We start from the raw sequence: 15,174 nt of genomic DNA, 5'->3' as shown, positions 1-15,174 counted from the left end.
GAAGCAAATGAGATAAGAGTTGTTTTCCTTTTCTCTGAGGCCTCTCACTGCCTTTCAGCTTCCCAGGAGAAAAACTCTGGGTGAAGGATCATGTTCAGAGAATGTGAATGCCACAGTGCTGCTTCTAAAATGTAGCTAAGATTGGTAAATTTTCCTTTCCACCCTTCTCACAGGTATGGGAGGCCGGACCCGCTGCTGCAGCGGGATTGTGACATCTGTGTCACCCTGAGGATGGCCTCTGTCCAGTACGTGCACACACAGCGCTTCCAGGCCGAGGTGGTTTCTTTCATCCAGCATTTTACTCAGCTCCAAGATGTCCTGGGGAGGCAGAGAGCAGCAATTGAAGGACAAACAGTATGTCTGGGTCTTTTTTCTATCCTTTCCCAGCCTGCTTTTTGCAGTTGAAATGTGGTATATAATTTATGTTAATGCATCACTCAAGTGAGTTGAAATGTGGGAGGTTTTAGAGTTTTGCTGTTAGTAGAGTGTCGCAGTGGGACACCAAATGAACGACACTCACACGCTGAGATGTCCAAGGCAAAAAAGGGCAGGTTTATTTCCAGACCTCAATATTTATAGAATTCCAAAAGTGACCATGGATTGCAGGATGAAATTGCCACCTCTCCAACCACACTGGTCAAACCAACAGTCCATCAATTCTCTCTTCCTCCAGAAAGGAATGCAAACCAATCATTATTTGCATGAAAAGTGCATGAGAAACTCCATTACAAAAATGTAAACATCAGAAGGCTTAGAAGAACTTTAGAAGAGCATGACAACAGTAGAGATTTCTCATGCTCATCTTGTAGTCAAGAGAACTTAATTAGGATGATCCTGCTGCTGTTTGAAAGTGCAGAATACCAAATGTACACATTCCTTAAAACTTCAGCACCTGGTTTCTGCAGGATGCACTGGAGAGAAAGGGTCAAGGTGTTACCTTGTCTTATTCTCCACTGTTCATAAGTTAATAATACCTGAATTAGGAGAACCAAGTGAGAAGTTCTGTTCCACTCAGGTGTGTGTCTCTGATTTAGTTTGATGGCTGGTAGTCTGAGACCATCAGAACTTCTGTGTGGTAGAATGTCTGAATATAGAGATTGTAGAGCAAGGTAAGAGTATATCAAAATAGAGTATATAGGACATGATAATGTTACAATAATCAGGACAGCCATAGACCACATGACCCAGTGTGGGAGTAATTAATACAGTCAATAGTCTTCTTTTAAAATAAGCTTCTCATAATTGAAGGGAAGACAGTGAATGCTTGGATATTAAAATGCTTCATTGTGCATCAGGTGAGAAGTTTGAATCTGATTTTGAAACATCTGTTCTAAATAATGGGGTTTTTCTTTTTGCATATAATTTTTCTTAAGTAATTTGTTATGTGGTGAGCTGAATAGTGTCCTGACTCTTAGTTCAGGGCTGAAAGAGTGTGTCACTCCTGAGTGCTGCACCTCTTGCACAGGTTTTTCCTGTTTAGGTCAAAATACTTTGTAAATGACCCTTTATTCTCTGCCTAAAACAAGAGATTGAGGGGTTTTAGTTGGTTGTTTTGTTGTTTTTGTTTGCTATAAACTCTTACCGTACCTTAATTTTGTAAATCAAGGGGTAATGATCCTGAGTTCAGTACTAATCAGTGGAAAATAATCACCTGCTTCCTGCAATTTCTGTAATTCTTTTTTTAATGTGTTTTTGCTCTTTCCAGGTGAGAGATAAAGCCCAGCGAGCTTCCCGAGTTCTTCTTGATATTGAGGCTGGGGCTCCTGTTCTGCTTATACCTGAGAGCTCCAAGTCCAACAGTCTCATTGTAGCTAATCTGGGAAAGCTGAAAGTCAAGAACAAATTCCTGTTTGCAGGAATGCCTGGTACCTTTTCATTAAAGAACAAGGTAGGAACATTGCTTCTTAATTTAGCAGCTTGCAGTTTTGCTAGTTCTTGCGTGTTTTATTTCTAAATCAAAATTTTAAATGATTCTTAAATTTTACTTTATATATAGACTTTATAGTTCTACTAGTGAGAATCTGTGCTAGTGTGCAGGCAAATCTTGTAGATGTGCTCATATGGATTGTGCTGTGCTGCCCTTCCTGTCCTGAGCTTGGGGCAGAGGGGAGACTGAACTGAGTGTTTGGAGAGAGCAGAGGGAGTAAAGGAGGCTGAACTCACTCCAGCTGCTCTGGTGAGGAGTCAGGACCCAACCAGGTGCACACCTGAATGTGGGACAGGATGGGCTTTCAGCTCACCCTTCTTTGTTACTGCAGTTGTTTACCACTCAAAATTCCACAGTGTGAGCAGCAGAAAACAGGAGTCTCTGTTGGCTGAGACTTGCTCTAACACACTGGAGAACAGAATTGGGTTTATTTTTTTTCTGCTCTCAGTGAAACTGAGTGTGTGTAGTTGCTTTGATGAGGTGAATCCATGGGAAAGGTTTCCAGTGATTGAACATGTGGCAAAGCACAGGACAGGAGTAGCTGGTGCTGCCACAAAATTTGGGAGAAGGAAGATCCATCTTGGATGGCTTTCTGTATCTAACTCATTCAACAAAATAGGGGGTTGTCTGGGAGCCCTCTAATTCCATTTTGAAGGGGTTAGAAGTTAGATGGACTAAATTGCTGCAGTGGATTTGTGGTGTGTGTTGCCTTCACCTGACTGGTACCTGCCTGTGTCTTTCCTGTAGTGGACTCTGCTGTTGGGTTGTTTCCTGCACTGTAGTGTGTGATACAAGTACAGCTTTGTAAGCAGTAGACTCACAAATTAACATTATAAGTTAAAGAAAATGTGCACCATAATTTTATTTCAGCCTAAAAATACTGTGTTATATAGCACTGTAGAAATGTAGGTGTTTGAAATTGAATTAGGTGGGGTTTGGCTTTTTTTGTTGGTTTTGTTTTCATTTTTCCTCTGTCCTGTGTTTATTTTTGAGGATCGGATTTTACAAGGCAATGCATACAAGGATCCTGTTTTATTTGAGGTATTTCACATCCTTATGGCAGTGTTCAGGTGCTCCTCATTCATTCTATAAAAAAGAAAGCATTCTTCTGGAATTTAGCATTTAAAAAGCTACTTCATTTATTAAAAATGATATTTCTCTTCTAAAGGTTTTGCTGAATTCTATAAGAATTGGATGTAGACTTTTTGTGGTGTGCTCTTTATGCATGTCTGAGGAGCTGCTAATTTGGATTTAATTGCATAAATTCATAGATTTATAGATGATGTGATGATTTTCCTTTGCATGTACTTTTCAGTCTTTTCTTTACAGTATGAAGTTGGATGTTCATGTCCTCAATTTTTTTTCTTAAAATCTTTGGTTGTGTTTACAATTAATTTTTCCAATTTTTTCTAATATTTAAAAACCACATAAGGCAAGAAAATACTAATAATTAAAACCAAAAAGAGAAGTTTATGGTAGATATTGATGTGACATCAGAAACTGGATACAGAAGGAAGATAGGAAATGATAGTAACAATACAGGAGTCAGGGGCAAAGTGAGCAATCTTGGAGTAAGGGCTGAGTAAATCACTCAAGATGATTGCTGCCTGCATGTGGAACACGAGGTTAATTAATTGCAGTGATTGACAGATGATCCCCAAACTGCCTTTGGGCTATGAAGGTGGTGCATAAACCTCTTCCACCAGACAGATCACAGAGTGGTTGGGGCCATTCCATCACAGAAGGCTGTCAGATTGGTCAGGCAGGATTTTTGGGGAAAGAAATTTCAAATGTTGATGTGACTGTTTTTATAGTGAAATTTGCAGGTTTTTGATGTAAGACAGCTCATGGATTTCCACTGGATATGTGGTGGTTGGGAGATGTCTAAAATGTTTTACATCAATATAAATGAATTTTTCTTTTTTCACCTGGGAGGAATTTACCACTAAGTGTAGGCATCTGTCCAACCTTAAACTGAAGGAGAATTTTGGGACACATTTTGGTGTGACAGCTGAAGTATTTAAAGGGCATAAAATGTGCATGGGTAGAAGTGTTAGTTCACGTATTGTAATAAAATATGAAGTTGCTGACATGATTTTGCAGAAATAATGGCATATATTTTTTTCATCACCTGAAAAACAGCTTTAAATATTTAACAGTCTTTACTCTACAGAAATGTTTAATACTGTCACAGTCTTACCCCTCCATTTTGGTATTAATTTCATTTACATGAGAGTATTTTGGTTTTATGCAAAACCCTCTGCTTTTGAATTAATTTCTCATTGAAAAGATTCTACACCTTTTTGAGGAAGGTTGCTGAAATGAACTTTTTTTACAAAGAAAATGTTCTCATCTCCTGCTAAGGCTATAGGAGGAAAGTCTGGCCATTTTTCTACAGCAGAGGATGCTGGCATTCCAGTAACATACTTTCTACAACAGAATATAATGGCATTTTAGTGATTTCTTGCAGCTTGTATGTTGATGCGTTGGTTCCTTAGGATTTAAGTCAAAAATCTAATGTTAATTACAAAATTTCTTTCATTAGCAGGATTCAGTTCAATTTTCTTCTCCTATGGGAACCCCAAAACATAGCATGAAGAAAACAAGTGCTGATGAGTCCAAATTAGCAATGGAAGGATTGGTCATGAAAAAATCATCAGGAACAAACATTTCTAGGCTGAAGAATGATCCTGCAGGGAGCACATCGAGTAAGCAGCAAGGGCAGCCATCAAAGCTGCCTGTTGTCCCAAACCCTGAGAGCCCAGGTATGTGAGAGCCACAGGAACCCCATGGAGCTTCTTTTGCCTTGTGAAACAGTACAGTGACATATGTGACACTGAAATGTATGAGGCTCTGGGTCTGAAGATTGTAGATGGGAGAATAAATCACTTCTGAGCTTTAAGGCTGATTTTTTTGCAGCTTAAAGGATTAGCGAGTTGTAGTTCAATTTCTGGAAGAACAGTCCTGCAAATTGGATGTTTTGAGATGCATATTGTACACATACAAAGAGTGTACTTGATCTCCTGATTAGGAATTAGATTGACCTGTGAGTGAGCTTGGTATCTGCTAGTTACAGATACTGATGAACATGAATTAAAAAAATGTGGAATAAAATCAAAACTAAATTAAATTTCTTTTTAAAAGTAGGTTTTGCACAGCTTCTGTTTTTCTTCCTTAATGTTTTATCTCCTGTGTGCTTGCAGAGGATCACATCTGCCTCTTAGACTGCATTGTAGTTGATCTGCAGGACATGGACATCTTTGCTGCTGAAAGATACCAGAGAGAGTATTCCAAGGCTGTGGAAGATACCAGTGCAGATTTGAGCTTTCCATCCTTCTTGGTGAGGCAGACAGGAGGGAGCCTGCTGACAGAACCCTTCAGACTGAAGTTAAAAGTAGAGAGAAATTTGGACAAGTGAGTTTAAACAGGGTCACTTTATGCTGTCACCTAGAGCAGTGTTTTAGGTGCCTTTTGTTGTACCCTAAAGGTCTTGCCTGCTGTGTTGGAGCTCCTGGAAGCACTGAGGTTTTCTCTTTTCCTCTTTGTTGCAGAGAGCTGAGTCACGCTGTGGCAGACATTTCAATCCATGGCAACCTGTCCTCAGTGCACTGCTCTCTGGATCTGAACAAGTACAAGCTGATCCGTGGGCTGCTGGAGAACAACCTCGGCGAGCCCATCGAGGAGTTCATGCGCCCTTATGACTTGCAGGATCCAAGAATTCTTGTAAGGATCTGTGTGCAGCTGAAATTCTCTTGAAATGTCTGGGGGGGGGGGGGGGGGGGGGGGGGGGGGGGGTGTTGTGGTGGATGTTCAAAGTGTGGGGACACGAGGCTTGACTCCATTTTTCTCAGAAGGCTGATTTATTATGTTATATATTGCATTAAAGTACTACATTAAAACTATACTAAAAGAACAGAGAGAGAAGGTGATCAGAAGGCTACAAAGACCAAGAATAGAATAGAATAGAACGCATAACAAAATCCTGTCACTGCTCACAGCCTTGGCACAGGTGGCTGTGATTGGTCATCAATTGAAACAATCCATGTGGACCAATGGAAGATGCACCTCTTACATTCCACAGCAGCAGATAGTTATTGTTTACATTTCTTTCCTGAGGCTCTCAGCTCCTCAGGATGGGAAAAATCCTAGCAGAGGATTTTTCATAAAATATCATGGCTACAGGGGGGTTGCTGATTTTGCTGATGGCAGCAATGTTTTAAGGACAAAGAAGCTCTAGACCACTACTGTGAGACTGGATTAATGGTCATTTTCAAGTTAAAGGCCACAGTGTTGTGAGATGTAACATTTCCCCAGTAATGGTTAATGAAACCATTGATGAAGCCATTTGAAGAAGGATTCCACACAAAATCTGCTTACATTTTTCTGAAATACAGGTTAATTCAGAGATCAAAGTTAAACAGATGCTCTGAAAAAGAATGTTGGTGTTTTCCACTTTCAGACAGTTTTGAGTGGAGAAGTGTATACTTCCATGTCATTCCTCATTGACATGGTTAATGTGAGCCTGGAGCTGATGGATCCAAAGGGAAAAGATGGATGCAGCTCTTTAGCCAGGTAAGAATGTTCTTCTCTTACTGAATACCTTGTCCTAAATGCTGTGCTCATGTGAAAGATACAGGACAAGAATTAAAATAATATGTGGAATTACAATATAATAATGGAGGGAAATGGAATTTTTTAATTAGAGTCCAAACTGAGAGTTTAAGCTGCTCTGAAAGATGAAAGGGAATGACACTGTTCAAAAGATATGGTCTGTCTTTCCACTCGTCCTTGAAATAACAGTCAGCAATCAGTACTTGCCCAAAATAATTTTAATTAAGAAGGCAAAATGAGGGAAGGTTAAAAAAGCAGATTTCTGCTATGTTGACTTGTTGGTTTTTTTAAAATGCAGAAGGCTTTGTATCAGTGGAAAATATGATTACATTTAGTACAGATCTATTTTCTGTCTCTATGATGTGGGACGTGATTGTAGCTGTTTTAGAAAGTACCTAGATGAAACATTTCAGCAGAGTGCCATACTTGTAAAATAAGTGACTCCAAGGAATAAATAAACTGTAAGTCTCCTTGGTGTGTTGTTTTGCTTTTTATTCTCCCAGGTTTGATTTTAAGAAATCCAAGTTGCTTTTTGAAAGCTCTTCAGATGGAACAAAGTCTGTAAATCTGGTCTCTCATTCCATGATGGCCTTTGACACTCGTTATGCTGGACAGAAATATGCTACAGGCCCCCCAAATGTCTTCAATTGCATCTTTCAGTCATCAAAGAACACCAGTAGCCCAGGAGCAATCCAGATTGAATTGCACTTCAGGTTGGTAATTCTGGGATTTGTTTGTTTTTAATAATGACATAATCAGTATTCTCCTGATTTTAATACATCTGTTATTATTGTAGATATACTTGGGGGCATTGCATTTCAATCTGATGACATTTTTGGGGTGATCAGTGGTACTTGATAGATTGAAATCTGCAGTTATGAATTCTCTGTGAGTTGTTGGATGTTTTTTTCCTCTTCACTTATTGCAATAAAATTTAGGTTTGAATGCGTAATGGATCAGATGAAGGTTTGATTTATTAAAATCAATAGTGCTTAAAGCTTGATTAGTCTGGTCTATCACTTTTGTGTCTGCATAAAAGCAGTTTGTAGAATTTTTAATATAAGATGCACAAAAGCTGTTTCCCAGCAGGTGTCACACGTGGTTTACTGAGAGCATCAAATACAGAAACACCACCTCTTTCAAAAACAATCTCTGTATTCCCTTCTATGTTCTGTCCTACCCTGTTTGTTTTTTCTTACCTGTTTTGATCTAATTTATTATTGAAATTTTGAATATAAAGTATAATGTCAGTATTTAGCTTGTATCAGCGTGGTGATTTTTTCTGGAATGTTAAAAAGAGGGTGAAGTGAGATGACTGAGATGTTGCTTTCACTTCTGATTTGATTTGCTGACCAAGCTCAGCTTTCTCACTCTTATATAAGTGTGATGACTTCTCAAAAACTTGCAGGAGTAATGTAGAAAAAGAATTGTGGATTATTTTAGTCCAGTAGAAAATTTTAGTGGCAATTTTTCATAAAAAACAGCTAAAGAATCTTGGCAATTGAGAGAAATTTTTTTATATAAGATTTGGATGCTGCATTACAGTTTTAGGTACCTAAAAAATATGTTCAGAAAGTAGCCAGCATTTCAATTTGATTAAAACTAAAATGGGATTTACTAAAAAATACACCCTAAAAAAACCCCAGATGGTTTTCACAGAACTGTTGAGTCAGTAGGCGGCTGGATTAGACACAGTTAGTGAGTTTGCACAGTACAGCCTAATCTGGTTTATGAGTGAGAGTTTCAGGAATCTTCTTCCCAACTGTTGTGATTTTAAATTTCAACTGCAGCAGCATGTGGTCTGTTTTTAGTGGTGAGAGCATCCTTGGCAGAAGATGCAAGGGCTGGCAGAACTCTGATAGTGTTGTACTGGGCTGGTGCCTCTTGAAATATCCTGGAGAGCCAGGGAGGGTTATAGGCTTGTGCTGTTGGAAGCTGTGCAGGCAGAGCTGCTCCCCACTAAGGCATCACAGTTCTTTGGAGATTTTATAGTTCACAGTGTGCTGGATTGAAAATTGTTTCATTCTATTTAAGCACTTAGATGGTTTTCCAGTCAGCATGATCAAATGTAACTGGTATTCCAGATCACAAAGCCAAATACTTTATCCCTCCTAGCCAGACCTTCAGAATGGGATGCTGGGAGCTCAGGCAGGCTGACATTTTTTCTGAATGACAAAGCAGCTTCCTGTGCTGCAAAATGGTGTCAGGGTATCAGAGGAAATTCATATTGTACCTCTTATCTCCGTGCCAGGTCTGAGTTTCACACATGGAATGTTAGGTTTGATACCCAACAGGCATAACGTGATAATAAAAAATGGTTTTAAAATTTGAGATTTTGAAAATTAATCTTGATAATGTGTGTTAAAGGAGCTTATATAAATTTCCTGTCATGTAGTTTTTCAATTCATTTCTTGTAGCATTGTGGCTTAGAATTTGTGCAGTTAAGATCTGTTGGGGTTCGGTGGGTACAGGAAATTGTTGAATTTCAGTCTGTTTAAATATATATATAAAAATATATAAATGTATGTATGCATTTTAAAGGCCAGACTGTAAACCAAGTGTATGCCTATAAAATGCCATATGAGTCTTATAGATACTGATAGTTGTCAGCATGATTTTAAACATTTACAGGTTGTAAAGTTCACCTGTGTGATTCTCTCTTCTTAAAAGGTCTACTAAGGATTCCTCCAGTTTCACAGTTGTTCTGAACAACCTTCGTGTGTTCCTGATATTTGACTGGCTGTTACTGGTTCATGATTTTTTATGCACTCCTGGAGAGAGCAGAAAGCGCGAGAATCCGCACCCGTGCCGGCAGCGCCCCTGCATCAGTGACATCGCTGTTCTTCCCAAAGCTGTGAAGAGTGGGGTGGTTACCAAACGTTCCTCCCTCCCTGTGACAGCAGAAAAGCAGCTGGAAGTCAAGGTTAATGTGACAGGTAAATGTGCTCTTCTCTGATGTTTTTGTAGGAGTTTTTCTCATTAAAAGCCGTGTGCTGGTGTAAAAGCAGGTACATTAAAGGAAATTGTGGTATTTTTGGGGTCTCCAGATGGAGTAGGAAGGAAAAGAATCCGACTTCATGTTCTTAGAAGGTTAATTTATTATTTTAGGATATTATATTGTATTAAAGAATGCTGTACTAAACTATACTAAAGAATAGAGAAAGGACACGGACAGAAGGTTACAAAGAATGATAATTCATGACTCCTTCCAGAGTCCCAACACAGCCTGACCCTGATTGGTCATTAAATCAAAACAATTCAAATGAAACCAATCAAACATGCACCTGTTGGTAAACAGTGTCCAAACACATTCCAGAGCAGTAAAACACAGGAGAAGCAAATCAGATAATTCATGTTTTCATTTTTCTCTGAGGCTTCTCAGCTTCCCAGGAGAAGAATCCTGGGCAAAGAGATTTTCCAGAAAATATTATGGTGACAGGAAATCAAGAAACGTGCTACAAGTGCCTAAAGCACCTTAACAATATTGCCAACTGCCCTGTTAGTTATTTGTCTTTTTTTTTGGTTAAGGAACTGAATTTGTGGTTGTTGAAGACATGTCCTGCTTTGATACCAATGCAATTATTCTGAAGGGAACGACTGTTCTCACTTACAAGCCCAAGTTGTTAGATCGTCCTTTCTCTGGCAGTTTGTTTGGCATTGAGGTAAGAAAAATAAATTTTCTTCTGTATAACATCGAAAATTGCAGGAGTTTGTGAAGATACTTTACTATAAATATATATACAAAAGGAGTAGTCCACAGATGCATTCTGACATTTGTTGGTTTCTCATGAAATGCTCTCATTTTACAGCAGTTTTGAGAATAGTTTTATATGGTTTCTCTTAAAACATTGTAAGACTTGACTGTAGCCTCAAAATATTACTACTTCTTGTCAGGCTTGTTATCTCAGTTCATAATTTTAAAAATATAATTTGCAATTTTTAGGTGTTTTCGTGCCGGTTAGGAAATGAGCAGGAGACTGCACTGTCAATTATTGACCCAGTACAGATTCACATGGAACTTATTGGGAATTCTTCCTACCCGAGTGGTTCAGGACTGCTGGATGCTTTCAACAGTGAAGATTTTCCTCCTATTCTAGAGGTAATATCAGAGGCCTGAATAAAACCATGCAGTAGAGAATACTAGCAGAGATATTTTTATGCCCAAGGATTCAATAGAAGACTTTCAAATGCATAAGAAGAGAGTAAGGTAACTTTTCTCTGAAATGGAAAAAGAAAAGAAAGAAGCATGTAGAAAATGCTCTTACTAGTAATAAAAAGTGATTTACGGGATATGTTACAGAGATTAATAGTGGGGGAAAGAAATGGGCTGATTATGTGGGTTGATGGTGTTAGATAGTTCCTAATACCTGAAAGGAAATGATATTTTTCTGTATTTTCTGTTTCTAATTGTTAGAACATATTAGAGGGGAATTATATTTAAAGATTTTTTTTTACCGTTATATCAAAGTAAAACTTCTTTTCCCTGAGATGTAATGCTTTTGGTTGTTGGTAAATAATAAGTTTGATAAATTTATTATTGGATCTTTGAAACAGCATAGTGATCAGATTGTAACACTAAATTTTGTCTTCCCTTGGGAAAAGCTTTATTACTATCTGAAGTATTTAAGAAAAATGTCTAGAAAAAGGAAGTGAATCTTATTTTCTTATTTTTCATTTAGATTCAGTTGCAAGCACTGGATATCAGACTGTCCTACAATGATGTTCAGCTCTTCTTGGCAATTGCAAAGTCAATTCCCCAGCAGACAAGTGCAGCTCTGCCTGACTCGGCTGCCTCAAGTGCTGGGAGTGCTGCTGATCCCTGCAGTTCAGCACTGGGGCACGAGAACTCCTTGGCTTCTGAGACCAGGGATGCATCCAAACGTGTGCTGGATCCTGTTCTTGGTATGTTTTTCACTGTTGGAGTGAAGCCATTCCTTATATCCAGGGGAGGTTTCTACAAGGTGAAGCTAATCTATATACTTAACACAAAAGATGTTGGGATCTTCATGGTGTAAGACCCTTTGTTGGTTGGAACTACACAATAATGGCATTGTCCTGATGATACCATAAAAAACATAAAAGCAGGGCTGAATCATGTGCTTTTGCTACAGTTGCAATCTTAAATAAACAAACCGCCATTTTTCATACAGATGTATCTTGATTTTTGAAATGAAAATAAGTAGATAACTGTCAAGGATTTATGCCTGGTTAACTATTAATTCCAGAAGTCCAGCTGGCTCGCCTCCAGGAGCTGGGATTCAGCATGGAAGATTGTCGTAAAGCTCTTCTGATCTGCCAAGGTAACATCAGCCATTCTTAGCAGGGGTTTGCACGTTGTTCATATTACCTTAATTGCAATTAAGTAAAGCCTTAGACTGTCAGGTGGCTGTGCACAGGCACTGTTTCCTTCTTTAGAACATCTTTGGCTCTGTGCTGGCCTGTAGTCCTAAACATTCTCCTTCCTGTTCTGCTACTGTGTAAAATCCACCCCCCAAGGATTCTTTCTGCCCTTTGGGATGTCATGTGCGGGGTGCTTGAGTGTATTTTTGTTTGGGAGTTTTAGTTGTGTTCAGGTTGGTAATTTTTATGGTGCACCAATTTCTCGCTGTTCCACATCTCTTCCTCTTGATAGTGTGTGTTTTCATCTCTCCCTTTAAAATCATATTTCTAGTTCTACATGCAGTACCTGAAAAGAAAGCAAAGCTTTACCACAAGTGATTCTTTTTTCCTTTAGCACTATCATGCTTCCCACTTTATATACAGGCATGCATGATGTTACAGTTTTTTATTAAATTTACAAACTTCCAGACACATTTCTTACCCTTAGGATATACCAATGTTTTTATAATCTTCTCATATTTATGTTACAAAATAGAGCATATTCAAGTACTGCTGAGAATATTTTCTTAAGAGAGGGGGACTTAGTTTTCTTCTATATGATTTTTACTAAGTACATGTCTTTGAGAAAGTAGGTGATGTTTGATTGGTTGTTTGCTTTTATCTAAGGTGACTTGAAAAAAGCAGCAAGTTGGTTGTTTAAGAATGCTGAACCTCTGAAATCAGTTTCCCAGCCTTCTGGTCGAGATAGCCAGGGGATTTTGCCTTTCCAGTTCATCTCTGGAGTGGAAATAAAGGCAGAAAGCGTTTGCATCTGCTTTATAGATGACTGCATGGACTGTGATGTTCCCCTGGCTGAATTAACCTTTTCATGTGAGTATCTGGTTCTGCCATGGTCAGTTCTGGGTGTGTTCAGCATCATGCTCTTGTTTGTCAGGACCTGTCAAATTTCAACTGACAGTGTCTTGGTGGATGTTGTGTGGGATATTGGAGGTTCCTTTTTCTTTATTTCTGTTCAGTTTAAGTTTTGGTTTTGAGAAGATTACAGTCTTTGTAGGGTTAAGATTCTGGTTTCCCCTTTTTTACATCACATAACAAATGAAATCTGTCCTGAGCAGAATCCTAGGGAGGCTCTGTATTGTAAGGTGTGGCTGTCTGCAAATGTTATTGGAAGAGTATTATGATAAGCTTTTTATACCATTTCAGTTTAAAAGACAAGCCAAAACCTTCTGTTGCTTACTTGACAGTTCACAAAATCAGGAAGCTTGATTGTTTTGCATTAGTTTAAATTATTATTTTTTTCCCCCCACAGGTTTGAATTTTCTCCAGCGTTTGAGGACCAGCCCTGAAGGCTACGCTCGTTTTACCCTCTCTGGAGATTACTACAACCGTGAGCTTTCAGGTGAAACACCTAGGGGCTGTTTTCTTATTTAGGTTTAGGAAACAGCCTTTCCTACTACAGGAGCCTGAAGTTTACCCACTATTAAATGCCTCTAAGGGAATAGGGGAAGGTTGACTTTTGGGACTGTGTGTGTGAGACAGTGTGATCCTAGACAGGATATCCTGCTTTGAGATCATTTGGAGGGATGTGGAAAGTGGAGATTTGGCTGATATGAAAGTGGCACTCAGGTTTTCAAATGGAATTGCATAAAATGGTTATCCAGCAAAATAACAGTTTTATAACAAGCTGGCTCTGCATTTTCTTCTCTCTTCTCTTTAATTGTTTGGTGGATTCAATTTATTACGTTTTTCAGGAAGGAAAATCATGTGCAGGCAGGTGATTAGGCTGAAGACAAAGGATTAGCATAAGAAGACCATCACAATTTATGTTTTAGATACAAAGGAACAAGTTACAGGCCAGATGCTGACAAAATAAGTAATCTAGTTGTGTGGGATTTTTTAATTTGGAAACTAAATTTTCTGTTACATCACTTTGACAAGCACTCAGGAATTATCTGTTGATAACAAAGTTTGGGGTTTTTTTGTTTTAAAAAATACTTTGTTTTTAAAAATATGTAGGGTAGAGTTTTTTTAATAGCTTCTAGTCTTTGATCTTTTGAGATACTGAATAATCACCAACTTAATGTATAATAATTGTGTGAAAATAATTGTCAAAGCTATTTGAGAGCTTAATTCCAGCTAGCTTAAATAGAGCAGTAATTGCCTTCTAGTGCTTAAATTGGAACTACGGTATTTCTGCAAGACCCTGCATACAGAATACATGGAGTAAATGGAGGAGCTGGACCAAATTTGTATTAGGTATTAAATTAAATCCATAGGCTTGTGACTTCATTTTGAAAACAGATTAAAAGTAAAGGATCTAATTATGAAAGTTTCTTTATTAAATATGTAAAGAGCATTCCAGTGTGGCCTCCATGTGTGTAGCAAGGTGATGGTTTGTGTTTCCCTCAGGTTGGGAGCCATTTATTGAGCCGTGGCCATGTTCAGTGTCCTGGCAGCAAGAAGCCTCGAGCCGCCTGCAGCCTTCCCGCCTGAAGCTGGAGGTGAAGGCCAGACCCAGGCTGGACATAAACATCACCTCTGTTCTCATAGGTATGTGGGAATGTTCCCTGAGAGCAGCACTCTGGGTTTCACTACTGAAAATGACAGACATCTCTAATTAAAAGTGCTGCTGGCATCCTGTGGAGGAAGTGGGGTTGGCCCAAGTCCCTCCATGCTTTCCAGGATGCTGTACCAGGTGTGTGGTTAGGCAGCCTGTGTTCTGACAGATGGTGTGAAAATGTAAAGACACGAGCTGCATATGTTAGAGGTTAGTAGGAATTCTTTCTCTGGTCATATGAATTCCATCCAATTTGTATGGTATTTGAAATTTATTTTTTAATCAGAAACAGGCTTTCATCTAAAGCTTTCTGTACTTCATAGAGCCTAAAAATATTTTGGTAAGCTCATCATTTTTCAGTACATTGACAGGTGTAGTGGGGAGCTACTTATTTCAGTTCTTCAGTCTCTAAGCACCTGAGGTGTCAATGACCCACCTTTGGAAATCAAAATATTTTGTTCATCAGTAACTCCAGTTTCATGTGAGCTTCTGCATTCTGGAGCTCCAATTGTGTGCCTTTCCCAGGAATATTGTTGGCTTATTCAGAATTATTTGGTGTGGACAATAAAAAAATGCCAGCAGCTGAGCTTGTGGATGTAACAGAAAAGCCTTTGTTGGTCTTCCTCTCCCAAAGAGAACCTGGGGCAGAAAGAGGGGGAGCCAAGGTGGCAGGAGGAGGAGCAAATCAATAATTCCTAAGATGGTGCTTTTTAAAAGCAGTGATAACAAGTGGTGAGGC

General features: G+C 38.8%; 1 protein-coding gene across 6 annotated transcripts in view; it reads left to right on the top strand.

Annotated features, from left to right (window-relative positions):
* The window catches only part of VPS13D (vacuolar protein sorting 13 homolog D), a 96,741-nt gene that overhangs the window by 21,483 nt on the left and 60,084 nt on the right, over positions 1-15,174 (top strand). For 4 of the 6 annotated variants that reach the window (XM_039697389.1, XM_039697388.1, XM_039697386.1 and 1 more), the window contains 15 exons: positions 174-354; positions 1,706-1,888; positions 4,473-4,692; positions 5,131-5,341; positions 5,479-5,650; positions 6,387-6,499; positions 7,042-7,251; positions 9,209-9,474; positions 10,067-10,200; positions 10,482-10,637; positions 11,218-11,440; positions 11,764-11,838; positions 12,545-12,748; positions 13,188-13,277; positions 14,288-14,428. In XM_039697389.1, coding sequence (XP_039553323.1) covers positions 174-354; positions 1,706-1,888; positions 4,473-4,692; positions 5,131-5,341; positions 5,479-5,650; positions 6,387-6,499; positions 7,042-7,251; positions 9,209-9,474; positions 10,067-10,200; positions 10,482-10,637; positions 11,218-11,440; positions 11,764-11,838; positions 12,545-12,748; positions 13,188-13,277; positions 14,288-14,428 — 2,579 coding nt within the window. The remainder of the gene's footprint in view (positions 1-173; positions 355-1,705; positions 1,889-4,472; positions 4,693-5,130; positions 5,342-5,478; positions 5,651-6,386; positions 6,500-7,041; positions 7,252-9,208; positions 9,475-10,066; positions 10,201-10,481; positions 10,638-11,217; positions 11,441-11,763; positions 11,839-12,544; positions 12,749-13,187; positions 13,278-14,287; positions 14,429-15,174) is intronic. The other 2 variants (XM_039697390.1, XM_039697387.1) reach the window with 1 other exon arrangement.

Source organism: Passer montanus, unplaced genomic scaffold, assembly GCF_014805655.1.
Source record: "Passer montanus isolate IOZ18808 unplaced genomic scaffold, ASM1480565v1 scaffold118, whole genome shotgun sequence".
Classification (NCBI taxonomy): Eukaryota; Metazoa; Chordata; class Aves; order Passeriformes; family Passeridae; genus Passer; species Passer montanus.
This window is presented reverse-complemented; position numbering and strand designations above follow the sequence as displayed.